This window comes from Lichenostomus cassidix, chromosome 2 (genome assembly GCF_008360975.1).
Source record: "Lichenostomus cassidix isolate B80296 chromosome 2, HeHo_3.0, whole genome shotgun sequence".
NCBI classification, from domain to species: Eukaryota; Metazoa; Chordata; class Aves; order Passeriformes; family Meliphagidae; genus Lichenostomus; species Lichenostomus cassidix.
Genome location: NC_139482.1, coordinates 65017260 through 65041192, shown reverse-complemented (window position 1 = coordinate 65041192; position 23933 = coordinate 65017260). Strand labels below are relative to the sequence as shown.

At 39.5% G+C, this 23933-nt stretch overlaps 1 protein-coding gene across 1 annotated transcript in view; it reads right to left on the bottom strand.

The window, feature by feature from the left end:
- Positions 1-23933, bottom strand: part of ELOVL2 (ELOVL fatty acid elongase 2) — a 52630-nt gene that overhangs the window by 27832 nt on the left and 865 nt on the right. The window contains exon 2 of the mRNA XM_085051915.1: positions 5-68. Within this exon, the coding sequence (XP_084908041.1) occupies positions 5-68 (64 nt within the window). The remainder of the gene's footprint in view (positions 1-4; positions 69-23933) is intronic.

The window sequence follows — 23933 nt, the reverse complement described above, 5'->3', positions numbered from 1 at the left end:
TTACCTCGAGGTCCAAACATATAGTCCACAAACTCATTTACTTCCCGGTCAAAAGCTTTCAGGGTCTCCTAAAAAATATGGAAAAGGACATGTGACAAAACATTATCTCATGGGTCACAGAGAGAATATGTTTAAAAAAATTCCAATAAACTTGTAAAAAGTTTGTCATGCACAAGTATTTCCAAAGTACGCAACATCATGTGTGCTAAAAAACCCCAAACCTCTTTAAAAATTAATTTAGGGCAGATTGTGGTCTAGATAACAATACAGTTTCCTCATAGCTGGAAACTGCCCAAACCAGAACTCTTTAGGAAGGGAAATGAAGGTTGTACAAATGAAAATCAGCAAGTTTCACAGTAAATCCATCTGTGATGGGTGCAGTTTTCACTCTAATAAAGATGCGTCTTTGATATGTTTCTTCAACTGAATATCTCAGTGCTTTACCCTTAAAAAAGAAAACCTTTGAGTGATTCAAGTGAAGGTGAGACTACTGAGATTTCTTAAAATCAGGCCCCATGTTCCTATAAAACAAGCCTACAGAAGAACTTAGAGGTCCAGTAACGATGTTCAGGCCCTGTAGGGCAGCAGGAAGAGGAGGGTTACATTACAGAGACATTGTGTTTTGAGCTCTAAGTCAATGAAGTTTCTAAGCTGGCAGGTTTAGCAAATTTGTGTCTGTTTTTGACTGAGCTGGGAGATAAGCCATGACCTACACAGTCCTTCCCCATCTTGATGTGGTGATCTCTCAAAAAAATTTCTTCCCAGACTCCATTTCTGGGCAGTGGCTTCCTGCATGCTGGTGCCTGAACAATTCCTTGCCACAACCTGAGGTCAGCCAGGTTCTTCCTCTCTTCTTCCCAACAGTGCCCTACTGTGCTTGATGAACTAATTTCAGCACTGAGAAAATGCAGACAAGCTGAGGAGAGAGAGACTGATGTTAAACATCTCTTCAGGGCAAGAGCTGCTGTGGGCTGTGGGTGCATTTGAATGCCAGATATCCCCACACCAGCCTGGACTGCAGACACCATTAACAGATTTGCCTTATGAAGAACCATATTTGCACCCTGGCAGGTCCAGCCCTGGCCTCTCTATTCCTCTGCTGGCACTGGGTTGTGGTCTGGGCCGGGACAAGCTCCTGGCACTCCCAAGCCCCTTCCTTGTGTCTCTTCCACTCTTCATTTTACTCCTCAGATTGTTTGAAGGGGACAGATTTTGTGTGAACATGTGGCAACGAGAGGTTCTTTCAACACCTTAGGCTGTAAACATCTCTCTCTGCAAGATGCTGCTGCATTCACCTTATCTAAGGGAAAAACACACCTAAACCCCAGCACTAAAAGTGTGTATTTTTTTAAAAACAACAACAAAAAAGAAGGATTTGATCAAAAGAAACTGATGATTCGCGATGCAAAAATATTTCTCATACTTCACAGCACTGAGGAAATTGAACTAGCTTTTAGGAAAGTGTCCTGGCTGCAGCCCACGAAGAAAGGTATTTTCTGAATTTCAGACAATTGCCTTAGCAGCCTAATGATGGCTTTTGTCACTGGATTTCCAGGTACAGAACTTGTGCAAAAGATCTGCTTCCATTTTTACCTCATTGACCTATGCAGTAATTCTGTTATTATTTCATGACAATGATACTGCCTTTTGGGAAATGCCACACTGCTGTTTGTCTGTGATGTGCCCACCTGCTGCATTAATTTGAAACAGACCCACTCTTGTGCTTGATGGTTTTGTGGTTAGACTTAACAGACTGCTTTGGAAAAAATACTGAAATGGATTCGAGTGACTTGTAGGAATGAGCATGCAAAGTTATCTGCTTTCATGCTTACATTACATAAACAAATCTTACACGTCCAGAACAAAGTAAAAACCCATGGATATTCCTTTTAATTTAAAATACTGTAGACAAACCTATTCTCAGCTGCATTGAAATGGAAATTAGATACTGAATGCTTCTAACAGTTGGATGGAGGAAAAGGAATTGTAGACTATTAAAAAGAAAGAGCAAGGTAAAAAAAATCATAGAATTGTTTAGGCTGGAAAAGACCTTTTAGGTCATCAAGTCCAACTATAAACCCAGCACTACCAACTCCACTTCTAGACCATGTCCCTGAGTGCCATAACTACATCTGTCTTTTAAATACCTCCAGGGACAGTGATAAAATTACTTCTCGGGGCAGCCTGTTCCAGAGCTTAACAACCTCTTCAGTGAAGAAATTTTTCCTAACACTTAATTTAAACCTCCCGGGGCACAACTCAAGGCCACTTCCTCCTGTCCTGTCACTTGTTACCTGGGAGAAGAGGCCAACCCCCACCTGCTACATCCTCTTTTCAGGCAGCTGTGGAGAGTGGTAAGGTGTCCCCGGAGCTTCCTTTTCTCCAGGCTAAACATCCCCAGCTCCCTCAGCTGCTCCTTATAGGACTTGTGCTCCACACCCTTCCCCAGCTCTGCTGCCCTTCTCTGGACATGCTCCAGCTCCTCAATGGCTTTCTTGCAGTGAGGAGCCCAGAACTGAGCACAGGATTTGAGGTGCAGCCTCACGAGTGCAGAGTATAGGAGGACAATCACTGCCCTGGTCCTTCTGGCCACACTATTGCTGACACAGGCCAGATGCCATTGGCCTTCCTGGCAACCTGGGCACATGCTGGCTCCTGTTCCACCCACTGTCAACCAGTCCGGGTCCTTTTCCACAGGGCAGCTTTCCAGCCACTCTGCCCCAAGCCTGTAACCTGCCTGGGCCTTGCTGGACCTCAACCATTGGCCTCAACCCATCGATCCAGCCAGATCCTTCTGCAGAACCTTCCTGCCCAACACAGCTTAATGTCTTCATTGATCCAACCTGTGACCTCTTACACCTGGCTGGGATGAGCAGACAGCGTGCTGAGTAGATGAGCCAGTTTGAAGTTAAACCTAGCTCCTTATGAGTGTGCTTAAATGACACAAGGAGGACTGGCACCAGCTGACAACCCTGTTTCCATTTAAATAGTCCTAGAAAAATACAGTGCCTGGTTTGCATTCATTGGTAATTTGAGAGTAGAATTTTTTCTAGGAGGTGCAGCGGAGAAACAAGTATTCTACTTAAGAATGTCCCAGCCTTTGCCTCTTTCAACATTTTACAGCTTATTTTAGTTTACAAGAAAAAAAAAGAGATTTACAAGATATAGATTTGCAATATTGTCATAGAAAATACATTTATTTATACGCCTAAAATTAGTTGAGTTCCAAATAGTTTGAAAAAAACAATCCTTACTTAAAAAAAATAGGTAATTTTGTGTCACTTCTCTTGTCATCTTCATGTCAACACTGCTACAAGAGACTATACTGTACTTCTGGGTTTTAGAACATGTCCTTAATAGTACCTCCAGGCAGATTAAATGCAAATGTCTTGCTCAACATGATCTGTCACATTTCTAAAGAAAAGCAAATAAAATCAGTCTGAACAAATCTGTGTGCTCAGACAACTCACTTCTCTCTGGCAAATCACTGTGATAGCCTTTATCAATGAAGGTATTTGAGTTACAAGGCTAAAGATTAACATGTCTTTCATCTTGTTTCTTCTTTTGTGCAGGACATTGCTCTGAGTGTTAGCAATGTATATTCCTTGGCAGGATTTTGGACAGATTTGTGGGAGATCTATTTACCTAAACCTATTAAAAAGACAGTAGGTTATGTGAGGAAATCAAATCACCCCAAATGGAAAGATGGGGAGAGACCATAATCATGATAAAGCAACAGAGATCTCTCTAAAGAAATATTTCAGTATTTTTGCACAGAAATATAAGTAAGTGAATAGGTAGCACAGTGCACATATATGAATTACTTTTCACACCATTGCAACTAAAACACAATTTCAAAGTCAGCAGGTATGCAAAAAATATATCACTTCTTGTTATACTTTATAGATCTTTGTTAGTGTTGGTCTTCATTGAGAGACCAACATCTACTGTTTTTCTAGTAGTTTTCATAATAATAGTATAAGCTATGTAAAAAATAGGTAAATGCTATCTAAACAGTGCAGTTATCAAAATACTTTTGATTTGTCTAAAATACCTTTGATTTCTCGAAATAACAATGATTTGTCATTAGGCATTATTTATTGCCCACTGAAAACACTGCTCAAGTGATTTAGGTTTCTCTTTATATAGCTCTATAAGCCAGGTTATTTGTATCCAATAGAAACATGAAAAACTTTCTGAAATAAACTTCTTACAGATGAATAAACTGCATTCATTCTTACTTATGATTTCTGGAAACCTTTTGTATTACTGTGCTGTTGGTTTGTTTTTTTTTTTTTTTTCATTCCAAAGCCTTGAATGTCATTCAGTATCTCAAAAATCCAAGATAATTTGTTGCTTGTTCTTACACAGCTACATAGAAATTAGAATACTCTGTACAAAAAAAGATGTCATTTCAGACTTCAATGAAAAAGTAGAAATGGGTGCCAGCCTCTGCTCTCTGATACAGCTCCTGGAAGTAACCGTGATATTTTAAATGACCCTGATAGAAAATATATATATTAACTATATGATGATTTTTATTAATTAAATGGCAATTTTTCCTTAATTCCCTGAAGAGTCCTGCTCTGTATATAGTCAGTGACTAAGAAATACTGGAATTAATCCAAATTCATCAGCATGTTTAAAGAAACTGATCTTAGATGTGACCCTGCATATATTTAAATATATAAATATTAAAGAGTATTTTGTAAGCGCTAATGTTGGCTTTAGAATGGTTAAAACAGTGGATGAAATGAAGCAAAGTGGAGTCAAAGTAAAACTCAGAACTGCCTATAGATTAAATTGTTTAGTTTTTCATTGCCTGAAGCATTTTAAATTATTCCTGAACAAAGATGTACAATGGGGGACAATTCTCCATCATAGATTGCTTCAGACAACCTCTTAGGATTTTGTCATCTTTACCTTCTACGATTTGTGTGTTATACCTGCAGGGGAAATATGTGTAAAAAAACCCCTAAGGAATAACTTATTTAGAGATTTATATGCAAACCGCAGAGAAAGATGAAGCTGAAGGCAGAAAGGCGAGCCAGAGTTTGCTATGAATTGTGTCTTATAACAAGGGAGATATTCAATAAAATTAGGAGGCAGGACATCCAGGAGCGGGCAATAAACTGTCATTTTGTGTAATTTATATTTAATATGTGGATCTCACTGCCAGATAATCTCCCTGAGAGTAGGAACGAGCTGGAGTGACCTCATGAGAGAAAGAGGCAATTAGCTGGGGGATGAGACTGCTATGTCCCATGGATGTACTGGCAGGGAGGGAGAGAGGAAAGGGAAAACATAGCTAGAAGAGACATTTTCTCAGATTCTCTTTATTAGCATTTTAGATTAATCATTTGAAGAGACAGAAGCTGGAGTCCTTACCTGACGCAGTAATTTCTGTGTCCCACATCCTGGGACACTCTCTCTACTCTGATGGCTGATCAAGACTAGGGGCTGTGCTACAAAAGCCTCACCCAGCACAGTGCTGTTGTCAGAACTTCTAGAAGGGGCATAGCCCTCTGACTGTGGTGACCTGGGCTCCCCAAAGGGCTCTTTTGCTAATGATGTAACATGGATCCATGGGCGACATCTTTGCTGCCCTAGCAATCCCACTGCCTGAATCCTTCTGTCTGTCCTTCAAAGGCATGTGATTTGGTGTGACAGAAGTGACTGAAGCTAAGGGAAGTGAGGGAAGTTCTGCCAGTGGTCTGGGTCTGGAGTGGTGCACATACAATATGTGGACAATGCTTGGTAATGCTCCTATTTTGCAGAAAATAGCCAAGAATAGCTAAGAAAAGAACTACTAATGAACTAATCCATCTAAATATACAGTCATTCTTTTAGAATTCCAAGAAAAGAGAAAGCTGTATCTTTGTTTTGGAAATGCAAGTTGTGTAATACATTTTAATGTAATGCAAAAATCTCTGAAAAATACGGTATGGTGGACAAAATAAACAAAAGAAGGCTGTTCCAGCTTTATCACAGAAAATAAAAAATGACTGCCGTTTGTATGTTTCTTTTGTCCTCCTATTTATTCTAAAGGCTTTCACATTAAATTGTAAGCACTCCAAGAAAGAAAGTTGTTGTTACTGTGGTCAGTAAGTTATTAAAAAACTTCAAGAGCAGCTTTGAAGGTAGCACAGAATAGCACTGTCTACATATGAGAAACATACAGTACTTCTAAAAGACTTCAATGAGAGCCATGTCTGGTCTGAAAAAATTTATTTGATTTTCAATGTTTTTCAACCAAACCATATTTTACTCTGAATAATTTTTCATACTATGCTAGATATGATTCATTCCAATGCTAAGGCTTACATGCATATGTGCAAATGTCTGGATATTTTCCCAGTTGATATTACCAAATTCAGCACTTTTTGTGACAGTTTTTTTGCAGCTGGGGGCTATTTTTTGCATGTATTTGGAAATGACTGACTGCAGTTTGGCAGCCTATGTGAGGCTGGTATCTTGCAGGTCTGCCTGTTATCTGACAGAGCAAATTGGTGGGGGAACTGATTCATCAAATAGGTTGGTTTTCTCTGGAAGGAATTGAGAACAAGTGTTTGAACAGGGATTACAGCCAGAAGTGTTGAACACCTTCTCTTGTGCTGATTTAGTCACTGAAGAGAGAGCTGAGTTGATGATGGTGTTACTGGGGATGTAAAGATAAGGCAAAGGTAGCTGCAAAGCAAAGGGAGGCTTACAGGTTTTCCCTCAGTAGCTGCTCAGGTTACACTACCTGGAAGAAACGCAGTTTTCAGTGGACACCTCAACAAGAAGACTGGCTAGCCATTTCTGATTAAAAAAAAAAAAAGGATGTGAAGTTTGGTAAGCATGGAAAGACACAGCTAAATGTAGCCAGAGGTTTTATCTGGCATTTGGGCTGTCTAGATGGCTTCACTTCAGATTCTCTTACTTTATTGCTGCTCTGAGCAATTTTACCGCAGGGCTTAGCAGTGCCTGCAGGGAAGCAGGAGCCTGCCATGAGTATTTGCATCAAGCCTGAACCAGAACGTTTGACTGCCTGTGTTACCTGGAGCATACAGAAGCAAACTGAATTTCTTTAATTTCATTTTCATTTTTAGTTCTGTGTCCTTTCTACTCAAACAGATTTCTCAAGGAAGAGTTGAATCTCCCAAGAGATCTGGGGTGTAGCAGTGTGGTCTGTGATGTTGAGACGTCTTGATGAGTTCTGTGGTCCCAAGGGAGATGTGGAAGCTCCCTATTCAAGGCACAAGACTTGGGTACCTGGCTCTCTGCACTGTGCAGGCAGATGGGCTTGGAGAGGGTACAGGAGGGTGGTAATGAAGCCCTCCTTTCTGGAGGGTGGTAATGAAGCAGCTGTGGCTGCTTTCCTCTGCTTGCCAGTGGCTGTTTCCAGAGCTGGGTACCTACACAAGTATTTCCCCTTGCAAACACAGCAAAGATAAGCAAGCAGCACCTGGATACAAGCAGCAGCCAGTGTGCCAGGTGTGCCGGCAACACCAGTGTTCACGCTTGTTCTGTTTAATCTGTCAGTGGACCTTCAGTTTGCATTCTAAATCTGCAGAGCCTCAGACTAGCATTCAACTCTGGAATTTATTTTTCTTCACTACAACTCTTGCCTCCTTATGAAAAACTTAAGTATGTGTCTGAGCAGGGACTAGAATCCAGATGTTGAGATGAATCAGTTCCAATTTTTCCCTTTTCTTTGATGTTGGTGATGGCTGACTACACTCAAAAATTGAGGCGGATGTGCCAGCCCAAGCAATTAAGAAAGTAATAAAAAAGATGTCAGATATGAGTTCAAGTTAGGTACAAGAGTAGTTTGACCTTAAAGATCATTTAGTTACAACTCTCCTGCCATGGGCAGGGACCTTCCACTAGGCCAGGTCACTCAAAGAAGAAATCTTTCCACTTGCTAATATGACTCTGCTCCTTGAGGAGTTAGAAACCAATTTTCTAGCAAATGTGCACCTAAACCATGTTTCCCTGCGTATTCCATGTATCTCTGGTGAATAATGTCACCTTTATGCAGTTCCATTTGTGCCAATGGCACATTTTGTGGATGTTTCCACACGCAAACCAGACCAGAATATTAAAGGAACAGGAGCTGTGGACCCAGCAAACATCCCCTATCATTGCCCACAGTGGAGAAAGAGCAGAGTCAAACCAACAGCTCCCAACAGGCACCAACAAGGCAGATAGAGGCTTCCACAGAAAAGAGCAAGGCCAGAAGGGACTTGGCACAGACCTCCCCTGACTTAACTCCCATTTTCTGCTAAAGCAGCTGGTGGCAGAAAGCCAATCCCATCCTTCAGTGTCTGTTCCTGTGTTACGTTTCTTTCTGGTGAAACAGAAACAGACGACTTTGAGACTTGAAGGTTGAGAAACTTCCACACTTTCCTCTGTGGAATGTGAGTTTGGGTGGCCTCCACAGGAGTCAGAGCACACTGCTCTCTTAACAACCCCTCCTTAAGCATCTCATGGCTCTCTGAGTTTTATTTACAGGGGGCATTAAGAGAAATTGTGACATACTAAAGGCAGAGCCTTTGCCTTGCTGCGCACTTGGCACTTGTGGGTGCAAGTGTTCCTCACCCTGAGGAAGCAGATCCCTTGAGTGAGCTTGCTCACTACCCCCCAAACAGCTGCACACTCTGCTTCAAGTCTCTGAGCTCCAAGCCAGGCTTTAGCTGGTCACCTCAGAATGGCAGAGGGACTCAAGGAGACCTACTATGTTTAGTCTTTCCCAAAACACACCTGCATCCTATCCTGCTCATGGCTGTAACCACAGCACATGCACACCCCACACCAGCTGTAATCCCTCTCATCTACAGCTGCAATATCCACCCTCACTGCTGACTTTTTCTTGGTTTTTACAGGTGTGAATCTATAGGCAACCCTTGCTGCTGCTGCTGCAACGCTTCTCTGAAACAATAGCTTAGGGAATGATAAAATTATCTCACACATAAAGGAGTTTTGGAAAATGTAGTGGATGATAATCCAATGCAACGAAAGGTAAAAAAAAATTAAATTTACTTTTGGATCTTCCTAACATTCACTTTTCTAAAAAAATGTGATACAAAATGAAGATCAAACTGTAAAAGTTTTGTTTTTGTGTTTTCATTCTCTCTTCCTAGCTAACAAAAACCACCTTGCTTTCTATTTTTTCTTTCTCCATCCAAAAGGCTTGGGTTTAACTCGTGATATTGTAAGGTTTCACAAAGAGAGCTCTTATGGCTCTCTGAAAATGCCAGATTTTAGCTATAGTGAAGGAGTAGGGCAAGATCTGTGTCGTACTGCCAGATTTATAATAATGCATGAAGAAAGCCCAAACCCCAGCACATATTGCTTTAGTGCAGTTATATTTGTGGAGTAAGTTGTGCAACACTTTACTTGGTGTAAAATTTCTGAAAATTGATTGCCTGGCTTTAGGGGTTGCAGCCAAAAGCAGGCACTTTGCAAGCACCTCAGCTCTGTGTGACAGGCCTTTACAACCAGGAGATGCTGGAGGAACACTTTTCTCTCAAGCCTGATCAGTTGTGGTTGGTGACTCACACTGGAAATGGGAGTTTGAGCTGTGTTCAGCTGAGGAGCCAACATACTCCAGATTTTTCACTTCTGGAGAAAGGCCATTAATGCTTAGCTTCCTTCTGCTTGGGATTTTTAATTTTGTTTAACAGGAGGTCTATTTTCACTTAGTTTTGCAGTCCTGCTCAGCGCTGCAGCTGCTCATCCCATGGGAATAAGAATGGAGGAATAGCTGCTTTATGGTTTCTGTCAGGATTCAAATCAGGTTGAAACACCATCAGTACCAAAGGTGAAAAAGCACTAAGAGGCAGAATAATTTTAGTGAAAGCATTGTAAGTATGTGAGCTATTTCAGACATCAGTCTTTCCTCCGGACTATGCAGCCTGCTAGGAGTCATAGAAAATATTAACAGCTCACATAAAATGAGGCAAGAATTATTTTACCAATCACACTATTGTCAGATCAGTTATTGTGAGATAAATTGCTTTTGCAAAATTTATCGGCTGTTCAAGATTTTTTTTTTTAAGTACAAGGAAAGGGAATTTGGAAGGTTTCTGCACTACAATTGCATGTCTTAGAACAAAAGTGATTTAAGAACACATTAATATTTACTTGGTTTTGCAAAACCCTTTCATAATTTAAGCGCTTGAAAGCATTCTGCCTTTTACACATTTTTCATTGTTCAATCTTATCAAAGGCTGAGGCTCACAGTGTCTCCAAGATGAAAAATTCCCTTTCTTGAATCACTGCTTGCATGATTTCCCTTCTACAATTTCCAAAGCTTTTTTTTGCTCTATTCCTTGTGATCCTACTAAATAGTCATTAAAATAATGCAAGCCAATCACAGCACTTAAAACAGATCTTACATGGCCTTAAGAGAAGAGTGGAAAGGAAGAGCGGCTGCCGTGGCCCAATTTGCAGCATGTGTCAGTCGTATGCACGCCCAAGAACCGTATCTTTATAATCTGTCCTCTTGCTTGTTATCAGAATTTCAAAATGAAACTGTCACCAAAGCAGATCAGTACAATCCTTTTAAAAGTAATCCTGCTCAATTCTACCTGCTACACAGGGGAACATCAGCTTAACTTATAATTAAAGAAGATTTCTCTAGGGAGACCTCAGATGAGGCCTGTCAGTTCCCAAAAAAATGGTAGCAATTACTGACCTCATTTTTCCTTTGCTCTAGCAATGAGATTTAAAATGACAGAATGACCTGAGCTGGAGCAGAATTCCTGTCAGTGAGGATGTGACAAGAATGTATGACTGTGAAGGAATAAACAAAAAGGAAACCAATTAAAAATGAAAGAGTAGATAAAAATTCAGCCTCTTTCTAACAGTCTGAGTGAATACATCGCTTTCTCAGACAAAGCAACAATCCTTGGGAACTGGTTAAATAACAGAAAGTTTCCTTTGGAGCAGGAAGGTTGTGAAGTTACAAGCAAAGAACCTCAATGAGTTTTTTTAGAGGCTAATTCTGTTACAGTTGCTTTCTTAATGGTCCGTTCAGCTCTTGTTGACTTTACAAGGCGTTGGGAAGAGAGATCAGTGTCAGAATTAATTTTACATCAGCAATACGAAAGCCTGCACAGCTTAACTCACCTGCTTCCAAACAAATAGGCTTGGTAAAAGATGCCTAACCAAACTGCATATGAAGAACCAGGATATAATTTCTCCTTATTTAAGAGCAAGATGGGAAGCTGCACTTTAAGGAGCACAGGAAAATAATTCTACCGAAACAAAGGAGGGAGTCACCCTTATAAAGCTTTGGATTTACCAGATGGTTTGGTTTTGGAACAGAATATTCCCCAAATATATACCCCTGGGTATAGAGTGTTTGCCCAAAATTTGCCACATGTCAAACTACACGGTTTTTGCTGCAAAGATCTCGCATATTACATTTAGACCCATAAAATAAATAAATAAGAGGGGTACAAGGAGCAAATGAAATGGTAGTGGAGAATTACTGCAACAAGTTTGCATGGCAGCTCAGTTTTCTCATTATGCCATATCTTGATAAGTTTGTTTTCCTTGGTATTTGCACACAGATTTTGTTGCTGCTAAGAAGCTGATTTCATAAATTAGTATAAAGCATGCAGGGCTTTATTTTGTACTTGGCATACACAATTGATCATTTTTCTGGAGAAAGAAAGGGACAAGGTGACAACATATCCTTTCTAGTACTGTGAAAATGTCTTCATTTTCTACGGTAAAAAACTTCATGATCTAAGATTAACAGGAGATCCTAAGCCTCTGCACACAATCTCATGGCTTCTTGGACAAAGAACCCTAAAAAAAAAAACCTAACTAAAACAACCCCCCCCAAAAAAAACCCCAAAAGCAAGAGCTCTGGTTTTCCCACAATCCTGGCAGTGCAGGAAGACAAAGGGCACTCTATGCCAAAGAAGTAGGTTTCTTGGTTGCCGTCCCAGATGTCTGCAACTGTGTCCCCATGGCAGGGATTAATGTGCAAGAGACTGCCTGCCCCTCCTGATACAGGCAGGGGGGATCAAAAAGGATTTTATAAAATGTGTTCCCTGACTGGGGCTCTCCCCAGCTGAACAGTTTTGCCTGAGTTTCTTAAACAGCTCATGCCAGTGCTGGGGGAAGCTTGGCTGCTGGCAGTGGAGGCAAGGCAGTAGTATTTGAAAATCTGTGTGGGTAGCACTTCTAGCTCCTCTGGGCAGACTTAAAAGTAGGACTGTGTGTTTTTCTCTTTAAAAGACAGGAAATTAAATTAAAGTATCAAAATATAAACATGAAAATTAAATGAAGCCTTAGAGTGCTTTTTACACCTTGCACTTTTTGACAGGCAATTACCAGCAGCCCTTCAGAAAACTGTAAGTCAAAAACTCAACTTGTAAAATATTAGCTAAATAATTCCTTAATTCAGACTTTACAGACACACTTTTGCTAAGGACAAGAGTGGTAGAAGACTGAATACAGCCTGTGAAGCATGTAACAAAAAAAGAAAACTCAGAAATATTGGAAAGACTGACAGGTCCCTAGAGACATGTAATTAAACACTTGTTTCAAACTAATAACAAAGTCACCTAGTCAGGATGTATGAAGTAGAACACACTTCTAATATATAAAATTCTTCAGGTGCTGTATGTAAGAAAATTAATGAAATGCAGCAGATTTGGTTTGCATCACTTAACAGTGTACAGTACATATAGTCAATATATTATGAAATTATTAAGTCCACTACAATTAATTTCATACTCCTGAAGTATTTTAAAGTTGCAATAGCTACAGAATGTGTACAGAAGCATGTTTTAAATATAGAGGGTTCCATGAATAAATAGAAAATTATAACATAGGATACCTTATTTTTCCTGAATAAAATAATGGTCCTGAAAATACTTTCATCCTGGTGAATGAAAGAGTTCTCCAGTTGATGCAAGTATTTAACTGCCCTGAACTCCTTATAAATATACAGAAAAACTAAATCAGAGCTAAAAATCTTTGGCATCTTAAGTACCATGAAAGCCACTGTGCTGGTTGGAGAGTTGGATTCCTATGCACTGGCTTCTCAGCTGTACTTCCCCTGAGCTGGGAATGCCACTGCAGAGCTGTTGGCAGTACTGGTTGTACAGCTGTTACCTGTTCCAGATAAAGCGACTCTAGTTAATTCAAACTATCCAAACAGGAGCTCTTAAAATTCACTCTACCAAGTTCCTGTGAGTAGCTGTGCAGGACAGTGACCTGCAGCAAAGGAATGGTGAGGTGTCACTGGGAGATGGCACAGCTGGAACAGGAGCAGAGAGGTGTTCACATCCTTGGTTAGGTTTTGTAGTGACTACTTTAGTATAGATGCCCCAAATCAAACCCCCTGTGCCCTACATTTTACTGAGCTTAACCACCAAGTTCTTTTTTCCACAAGTTTAGACAACCTAGAAGTTAAAGTCATACTTTCAAGCTTTTCACTGTAACAGTAAAACTAGAATTATATTTAAAGGGGATACCTGTAAATTAAGGTTTTTATTGACCTCTGTAAATTCAGAAAGCCCAGAAAGGAACAAAGTGGGATTAAAACCCACAAAGGTACATCTATAATAATGCTTATGTGTTTGCTTTTTCCCCCTAAACCCTCTACTGAGTGTCTTATTTATACATTAAATCTACTAAGATTAATTCTGCCCAGCTGTATTTCCTTTGTGGCAAACTGCACCTATAAACACTGAGTCGAACTGGGGTAAATACCTTCCCCCAGGCAAAATCTACATGATACGTACTCTGCCTAACCTGCTCAAGTTGTTGAATTACACAAGGTATAAACCACTACAAATTCCCATCCCCTTGCCCCTGGAAGAAGCAGGAGTTTTATGAGGGGGGCATGATCATAGCACAATTATAACCCAACATGTTATGGGTAAATGCCATGCTGGCTGCTGGAGAGACCAGCAGAATTCCACATGGATATAACAGTCCCATTGGCCAGAGTCACTGGACCCACTGCCAGGAGTGGAGCCCTTGTATCTTAAATAATTTTTGAAAACAGGGAATGAAGGCTGCTGGCAAGGTAACTCAATGCTGCAGTTTAAGGTGTGTGTATACATGTTTTCTGTCTGTTGCTCCCAGTGCAGGGACTGGTAAGATAGGTCATGTTGCGTCCTGCTTTAGCCACATCCTTAAAAGTAACAGCACTCAGCTTACAGATTTGTTCCTAGATCTGGGAGTGTTCTTTTGCCCACTAGAGAAATGGTTTTTCTTGGTTTGCAGTCATTTCTTGTGCCATTTCTTGTAGTTTCTGCCCAAATGGACAGACCATTTCCTGAGCTATTTATAGGAAAGTAAGTGGAAAAAGGAGAAGCTAAAGAATGGAAGAGGGGGAGGTGTTTGTAGCATGCTGCTGAAGATTAGAGAGTTCACATCCCAGCTTCTAAGGTTTCAGCCTTAATCTTCCAACACATGCAAAGCCTTTCAATTTCACTTCGAGGTCATTACCCATGTACAAAACAGTCTAACTGCTGTGTGACAAATGTGGGCACAAAACTCAGTACAGGAAGCTTTTCAATAAGGAGTATAAATTGTTCGGGGAAAGAAGCATGAAGTTTTAGGTAAAAATATCTGCTTCTAAAATCTGCAGATTAAATTTGAAATCAATCAGATTTCAGGCTTGTGAGTTTTAATGGACATTTATCTTCTAATGTATCATTTGATGCTAGATACCATTTACCAGTAACTGCTGATTGAAAGAAGAAAAGTAAAACCTGAAAAATGCTAAGGGGTAAGCATGTCACAATACCTAATAATATGTAAAGAAAATGTGACTAGAAGACATCCAGTACTTCAGTGGGTATTGCAGGTCCTGCAATACATCTTGTGCCTTTGTGATTATGTCCAGTATTAGAAGATCGGCTTTCTTGGTGGAGGCTTTTCACACAGCTAGCTTTCTTCAGCATTCAGGAAGATCATCTGATAGGATCAGCCTAAGCTGACCTGTAAAGTCAAGCGCCATCAAAGTTGGGAATTTCCATGTGACATAACAGCTCCCTGAGAGCACTGCACTGCAGAGGCTGTCACACCCATCAGGACTGACTGAACTGGTTCTCAAAAGAAACAGTTGTTAGAGAGACCATTTGGAAAAATTTTGCTTCCCTTAATAGTGAAGCATTGATGGAGTTCAGTGCTGCTCTGTAGTAGACAGATAGCATGTGGGAGGAAAATTGAGTTGCTGGCAAGGTCAACTTGAAGCATCTGAGACCTGATATATATCACAGGCACTGATCAAGTACCGCTTTCCAGAAAATTAATATCCTCAAGAGCTCAGGTTTCTAAGATAAGCATCACTTCCTACTTTGCATTAAATGTGTGCTGCTAGGAATAACTATTTGAAGATATGACAGTTTCTTACAAGTAAATATAATAAATATATTTCTTTTACTGGAGAAATTAGAAGCAGCATTGATGGCATTTGCAGCTGATTTAAATTTCGGCACAGATAACCTTAAAAACAGATGAAATGAGAACCTTTTATACTCAAAAAAACCCCCCAGAAAACAAGTACGGGAGAAAAACTAACTAGCAGACACAAAATAATTGTTTTCCAGTGAAATGCATTGTCTGAAATAGTGGCAAAGATGATAATGGTAAATCTAGTTATTTGATATCATAGAGTAGTAAGATGTTTCAGGCAAAAAGGCAGCACTAAGAAGCTTTCTCCTGGAAAACCAGCTATAGCAAGAAATACACACCTCTGTTTAAATATATATGATCTATATACATGGTGAGGAAGTAAATGTGTGATAGCTGTGAGAGCTAGGTAAGCAAGCAAAATAAAAGAATTGCAAGAATCACTGGTTTTAAAGGAAACCCATCTATTTCAAATGATTTCTTTGATGAAGGTTATAAGAAGGAAACCAGGAGGTGCTGTCTGAAGATGTCCTTTGGTACTTTCCCCAGCTAGGTATAAGCACTGTGTTATTTGAGGGCTCTAACTGGAATCGAAAGTGTCCTTCATTCTGACTGTGCATATTCCTTCTTCCTAATTTAACCTCTGTTACCTGCAGATTAAGAGGTACTCCTCAACCTGAGGGTCAACTGTATATTGATCAAAATATATCCTAAACTGGCTTATGGAGTCAAATGCGTTGATCATTTCAGGTAGCAAATTCTCAAACCCCTTCTAATTCTGGATTGATGAATGAAGTATCACAGGTTCAATGATTTAGTGATCTCACTTTGTGTGGCTAGCACAGGTTTTTCCCATGAGAATTCTTCTTGTGTTTTATAAATAAAGATAAAGTTTGGATGTTATTGGAACAGTGTCCCAGTACTTGGACAGTGCAGGCCTGGCCAATCAGGCCTGGGGGAAGGCTTCTGACCGACCAATCTGGGTGACTTTTGAATACTCTATATATATGATGAAATCAAAACAATAAAGGTCATTCCTTCTTGCCACTGAGAACTGGTGCTTTCATTACTCTGCTAGCTGCTCAACAGCGACAACTTTGCTTTCTACTTTGTTACTTAGTTCAGTATGCTTAATTTACATTAAATAAGTATTAAATATAATATTGTATCCTCTTTGCTTAAATAACCACCTTATTGCACCCAATGAGTGTGTGAGAATTACATTTACACCAGTGTTTTATCAATGGTGCTCATATTTGGAGGTGGAACAGTGGGAGGACGCCTTTGTAAAAGAAGCAAGAACATATGAACTCCAAAATTTGCTGAAGACCTGGGAACTAGTGTGGGTTTCTTGTTTTCAGCTGATCAGGGAACACCCTTTGGTGCACCCTACTGAGTGCTCAGGAGTTGTTAGGTTTATTGAGTGATTGCACTATGCATGTCCGACTTCAGCAAGACCTGAGGTTTCAACAAGCCAGAATATCGAAATACTCACACTCCTTTAAACTCAGAAAAACACATCTGGGGGAAAAATGGGATAGTGTTGTCTTGTTTCCCTTCTTCACCTGTCCTAATGACATTGCTCTCTGTCTTGGCTTTCAATTTTGTACCTTTCTATGAAAACACTTTCTGATCTGAATTCCAACATCTCCCAAAGGTGTCTAGCAAACAGAAGAAAATTACTTCCTGATTGATGAAGAAGAAATTATTTTGTGGAGAAAAATTATATTAAATATAGTCCTGAGGGGACATTTTAGTGATATTTGATTTGAAATAAAATTATGCTGCTAGTTTTGTAAATGTAAAAGAGGGAAAAAAGTGTTTTTTCCTCCAGCGTATGAGGCATATTTTTTAGTTTTTCTTTAGATTATTGTAAGCAAGGTAACTCTCATCTAGCCTTTTACGTTTCAAGGGATTTTCAGACACTATTAAAATGCAGGCTTACAAAGTCTATACAGCAGTAAGGAATAGATAAGTGCAGTAAAACCAAAAGGTATTCAATATTGGTTTTCACTGAAATGAAGAGCTATTTGGATTTTGCAGAACAATAAAGCTAAATGCCACCTTTTCTATTGCTTTGCACAAATTGCTAAATTCAAAGCCAAGCTTCCAATGTGTTTCAGCACCAAAAAAATCACAAGCTATATCTCAGCTTTCAAAGGGGAGCATGAAGATGGTTGTGACGCTTTTGACACATATCAGAAAAAATATCTTAGAGAGAATATGTATCTAAACTTCTGCCAGAAAACAGAGCCCTGGAAATTGAAAAGAATGCTATAATGCTAGAGGTGGGATGTACTTTATTGGTCTGGTTCTGGGGAAGGACTGATTGAGCACTACCTTCTCATGGTTCTCAATCATCAAGCTTCCAGATAAAGCCAATAGCTCCAGTATTTGAACATGAAAAATTTCCAAGAGTGCTTTTAAGGGTGAATTCAGATTCTTCTAGCAGTTTTTTCAGTGGAAGTGCCTAATTTTTGGGAGAAGATTTGGATTTCTTAGGTAACTCACATAAATAAGCTGTTTACTATTTGGAGACTGATAATCACTACTGGCGAGAAGACATTTCTCATTTCTGCTTTCAGTAGCAGTAGGAAGTGGGAAGACAAAAGGCACCTATAAACACCTTGCTAATCTGAACAGGTTTTAAATATGTTTGTTTCCTATTACTTTGATTTTCTTTTTCTTCCATTAACTTGAAAATACGGAGTTTTTTTCTGGCTTCTTGCATAGCTTTCTGTCAGTATTAAAATATACATCTTGGGAAGAAGTCAAGTCAAGGTAAGAAGGAACTCCTAGGTAAAAAGGGCTGATTTTAAGATTTAAACCCATAGTACAATCTCTGGTGTCACAGCAAAGTAACACTGAAATGTTACTCTAGGAAGGCACATAGAACTAACAGCTGAGATGACAGATGCAGCTGTTCCTAAAAGCATTGCATGGGATATTTTTCATATCACACAAGCATCTGAATTTGTGGAAGAGGATAATTTTGAGTAGCAAGCCATAATGCAAATTGTTTAAACTACTTAGTACATATAAATATTTGAATAATAAATTGACAAGCATATAAATATAAAAACAGACTTCATGTTTTCCCCCTGGAATTGCATGGATTATTGACAAACTCTGAAAAAAATCCCCAAACCCGCGTGCACAGTAAAACATGGTTCTGACACAAATACCAGCTCCTACCAGACCAGAACTGGCACAACCTCACAGCTAATCCTTTAAATGGCAGCAGAAGTAACTTGGCTAGCTGCAGCCAGAAATCGGAGAGAAAGCGGGTGTGGATAGTAATATTCAGAACTGCCTTACCAAGAGATGTGCCAATTCCCCGAGAAGGAAATCGCTCTTGAAAAGTTTGCCAACCATTTATTCCTTGCCAATTTGAAGGCACTTTGCTTTTTGGAACAGTTTTATCCATGCTCATAGCAAAATGCAAGAAACAAAGTATTGTTTTACTTCTAGCTGGATGTGAAAATGCTAGTGTAATATAGGGAAATAAACAGAATCTGATGCCTGTTTTCCGAAGTGTCACTTGAGAACACAAAACAACAATTAAAGAGGGAAATATCTTCTTCTGGTAACTGGTCCTTAGTTTTTTTTTCCCCTTCCATTTCTCCCTTAAATCCGTGAGGGCAAAACTCTGTATTTCAAATGCTAATTCATGTTTTGGACTTCAGTCATGTTTAAAGAAGACTGGGCAAGGAGAGGAAAGGAAATGACAGTGGATTTTCAAGCTTAATAAAGAAGAAAATAGGGAGTATGGAAGTTCTCTTATGTCTCCTCCTCCAAAACAATTCTAAATTTGCCTCTTTTAAAAACCCAGATGAACCCTAATGAACTCCAAGGTCACCTCTCCTTAAAAGTGTATGGAACCCAAATAACAGAGCACTGACTGCTGGCACAGGATAAGAGGGTCCACAAGCTAATTAGCTCCCTTTCTCCATCAGGCCCAACACTGGGTATCCTAGAGTTTAATCCACACATAACTGGAATTTTAAAGCCCAGACTCTTAAACCCATTACACCATGGAAACACCCAGACTGACACTTTTCTCAAATAAAAATGCTAATGACTGTGCTGCATGGTGATGCCCTAATGATACAAAATGTCTGTAAACTGCATCAGTCATTGTCACATAGAGGAAATAACAACAGCTGCAGATTTTTTAACATGTGTGTAAGTCAGTCCCCTGTTAGGTTGCTGTACCACATTGTCTTTGCTGACTGCAAAGTGCCATGAATGCTGACGGCTGACAAGCATCCTGTAGGAGGTTATTTAAGAACTAGGGGAAGAACAGTTTGGTTGTGGCTCCTTATGCTTGGGTTTAGGATATTTATTTAACCCTTGGATACCCTACTTCTAATTTCCATTTCTTGCGGTGTTTGGTTTTCAAATGATGACACAGAATATGAACTATTTCTTGCTTCATTTCCATATCCATCCTCCTTAGGGGGAAAAAAGTCAAAATCTCTCCAAACAATGATGAAAACAATCTTAATTTTTTATTCTCTAATTATACATTTTTATATACAAATTTCTACCAGAGAGGGTTTGATTTGCTTCAGTATGGGAGAACTGATCTTTACCACTTTATCAAAGGAATTTTTGACTGAGGAAAACGAAATGCAGTGCAGTTTAGAAGTCATTAGTTAGATGAACTCAATATTTAAAATTATCCCTCTGTTGTTGCTAGACTGACATCAAGTCAGGGTACCTTCAGTATTAATGCCAATTTAATGCTAATTGTTATTTCTTGAAGATGTAAACAATTCTACTTGCCCTCCTAAATCTGAATTTAACTAGTCCTCAAAAATTAGAAGTGGCTTTTGCTGTTGGTTAGGTAGATAAGAAGCCCCATAGAAGTCATAATTATTCACTTCATTTCATTTTGAACTCTACTTGCCAGCTGTACAGCAGTCCCATGGGTAAAGATGCAGTCACTCAGATATTGAGGCCCATGTATTTAGAATATGATAAGGCAAGCCATGGAGGGTGTGTGTAGGTAAAGGATTTACAAGCTCCACTGTTGCCAGGCACTCACAAATTGGCTGATAAATTTGATGTACTCCAAGTCTGAAGCGTGGCATTTAAAATGTGACAGAACTGCACATCCCAGAGTGTTTCTTCTCTGTTACAGTTGGGCAATCCTTCTTATACCTTTCTATCACTGCCTCACAAGGCAGGCTCATCCCACAGCAGCTTTCTGGCTGGAACAATCAGTGGTACACTTAGTTTCATCCTCCTAATTTCCTTCCCTTCTCCATCACCTTCTGTAATTACAAGTCAGCCTGCACTTGTGACATATTTCTTTATCCTTGAATATAAACTACAGACTCAGTTTGTTTGAGGCTTATCAGTGCCTCAGCTTCTAAATCAGTTTTACAGGGAGTGATTAACAAAACTCTCATAGAGCATGGCATGAAAGCATCAGAAAGAATTATGATGTTACTAAATTTATTTACACTTGAAGTTGACTTAGGTCAGGTTTATTACCAGCCCTTTATATTTTCCTTACTTTGGAGTTTACTAATACCTAAAGAAAATATTATTGCAGTTTTTTTCCCCAGCTTTTGATTGAGTCAGAGGTTCAGTTTTAAAGTGTTTACATATGATTATTTTTTTCCTTTAATAAAATCAAGAGATGCTATGAAGTTAAATGAATGTAAAATTGACTGCCTGATGAACAATAGGAGTGTGCTTCTTTTCACAAGTCAGACGGCTTGTAATGAAGATACAATGATCAGCCTTGAAAAATCAAAGGACCTCCCTAGAGATGAAAGGGATCAACACCAAGGGCAGCATGCAGGTTTTGGTAAGCAGGTATCTGTAACTATGCAAATGAAACGGTGGACTCTTACTTCAGTTCCTGGAAGATTTTTTTCCTAATCAATTCCACCACGTGCAAACGGCTTCAATGCCTCTCCTTGAGTTTCTATGCAAGTAGGGTCTATTATTTCTATTCTAAATGCAGTTTCTCAGCATGTTTTCTCACAGCTTATTAATTCTGTGTCAGCTGGCAAACCCCTGCCTTCCTGCTGTACTTCTGGATGGCAAGGCTGCTGAAGTCTACTCCTCTTTGCTCTCTTGGAGATGGAGAGATCTTGTGGGTGCTGTAGCACTGGATGTTGTGTCATCAGGGATTTGTGCTGAGTTGATCTCTGTCTGCAGAAAAATGTTCTCTTCCAGTTTGTGTGTCACTGTTCAGCGGCTAGAACATTGTCTTTGCAATACCCTTTCTCATGCAGCATTCAGAGAAACTAACAAACACAAATGGACAATGAGATAGGGGTTTCTTTTGGCTACTGTCAACAAAGAAAAGACATTTGTCACTCTCTCTGGGGCCCTTTGTGTATGTTCTGCAATCAGTGCATGTCCATTCCAAGGTCCATATCCTGATATGGTGGCCATGATGCTAATGAATACTTAGAAGCTTTGGGTGTGTTTCTGTGTTGACTTCAGATTGCAGGGGTATCAAAGCCTCTGAAGGAAATGAAAAACATATTCTAGCTTCTGTCTATCCCTTTACTACTAGATTCTTGTAGAGGTGTAGGCACTGGAACCTATTAAATACAGTCCTCATGTTTATGCTTACCTTAGTGCTACCTAGTCTCTTTGTAAGCAGAAGTTGCCACAACTGTCCAGCGTTATACACTCTCTTACTCCATAAAAGTGGGATTTGACCCCATGGAAAATACACTGACAAATCAAAATGTGTAATCGGTTTAAAGTTCAAGGGTGCAGCCAAATCCTGAGCCAGTGTAATTTGACCTAGATTCACTGAAGCAAGGAGAGCTGCAGTGAACTACACAAACAGAAAAGCTAACCCACTGTGGTTGCCCTCATACAGTGAGGATGCTGAGGAAATACTCAATGCTCTACGATGGCAGTGGTTTGCTGCTTCAGCAAAATGTAGTTTCAAAACAACAACAAAAAAGTTTATTTATGCTATTTTCTACAAATAATAGTGATTGTTGAACACTCAGGATGCTGAAAAAACTCTCAGTTGAGTTTAAAGAACACTAGCAACATACACCTACTTATTTCTATGCCACTAGAGAAAGGAATGCCTAGTCAATGTTCCCACCACCTGGGCCAAAAATCTATTTGTCCTACATTTGCTCCTGATAACTTTGGTAGTATACTCCAAAGTCCTCATGACCTCTTGCCCCAAAGCTCCAGGTCCACCTAGAAATCGATGTGATGTGACTTTTAACCCTGCATTAGCATCATTGCAACAGCTTTCATCAATAGCTCAGGTTTTTGTTTCAGTAACTATTATTCCAAGGACACTCTTTCAAACTTTTAGAGCCAAAGTAACCTTTAGCCTTTATATCACTTTAAGGATTTTCTCAGATTGGCAATTCTTTCTTCAGAACGCCTTTATGTATGAGTAACAAAGCTTGGGAAATGTCTGCAACTTTTGAACACTAAGGTTACTGGACATACAGAAGAGCAAAACTTGCTAATCCAAACACATGTGTAGCTCTGAATGGTGATTTCTGGATATTGCTTCCACTCATTTCAAGAAAAATGTTGAGGTTAACTGAGCAGCTCTAAGAACCAGAAAGAACAGGTTAAGAGTAGGTCTCAGCGATAACTTCCATTGATAGAAAGTTGCCAATGCCTATGTTACCAATGCTTCGTTATTTTGCGCTAGTATAACTGACTTCGCCTCAGTCCTGGAAGTAATGAAAATGAAACATTTTAACTAGTTCAGGGTATTTTAACTTTCTTTCTCGTTGCCTCAGTACTCCTGAGCACCTGGGAATTAGCTGTACCAGTTACTGATAAATAATGCACATTACCTTCTGCAACACCAGGTATCCTTGTAACCTTCTTCCTCTATCACAAGGAAGACATTATCAATGGCTGGTACTAACTTAGGCTTTGTGCAGCTATGGTAATTTAGTCATATTTTTTGTATTTATATTCAAAATTGATAAGAAATAGGAATTCAATTGTGTAGTGGGGGGTCACTCTAGGGGGGCTTAGGCAGCATAAACTACTGCACCATTTCCGGTCTTTTCAATAGGGTCTTCTCATGTCTCTCCCAAGGTTGAGTTGGTGGCAAATACAATACATAGGAGAAATGGATTCAGACTGACAGCAGGTTAATGCATGACTTTTAGAAAGAGGACTCAATTAATAGAATTACTATTTGAATATTATTCATGTCTGGATCTACGCAGGGAGGAAGGGTTCAAATGGATTTTTATTCAAGGAAGGCAGAATTTACTCTTTATGATGCAAAGACTTTGGGGGGAAAAATATTTTTGTTGTTAAATTGTATGAAAGAAAAACTAGGCTCTGTTGTTAATCGTGTCTCAAACTTCTGATACAATAAGTTTTGCCAACTTATTCATCCCAATGTGCCTCAGAATTTAAGGCTTCAGAACACTTCTTTGATACTGTCCTACTTTGTGAAGTCGGCATTACACTTAATGCATTGCTGTTTATAAACAGGATGAGCCCCTTTGGGAAAGTTACTATGACTGCAAAGACACAATGTGCTATGGGGAATCGATCTTGCTCACTAAATAGGTGACTTCTTT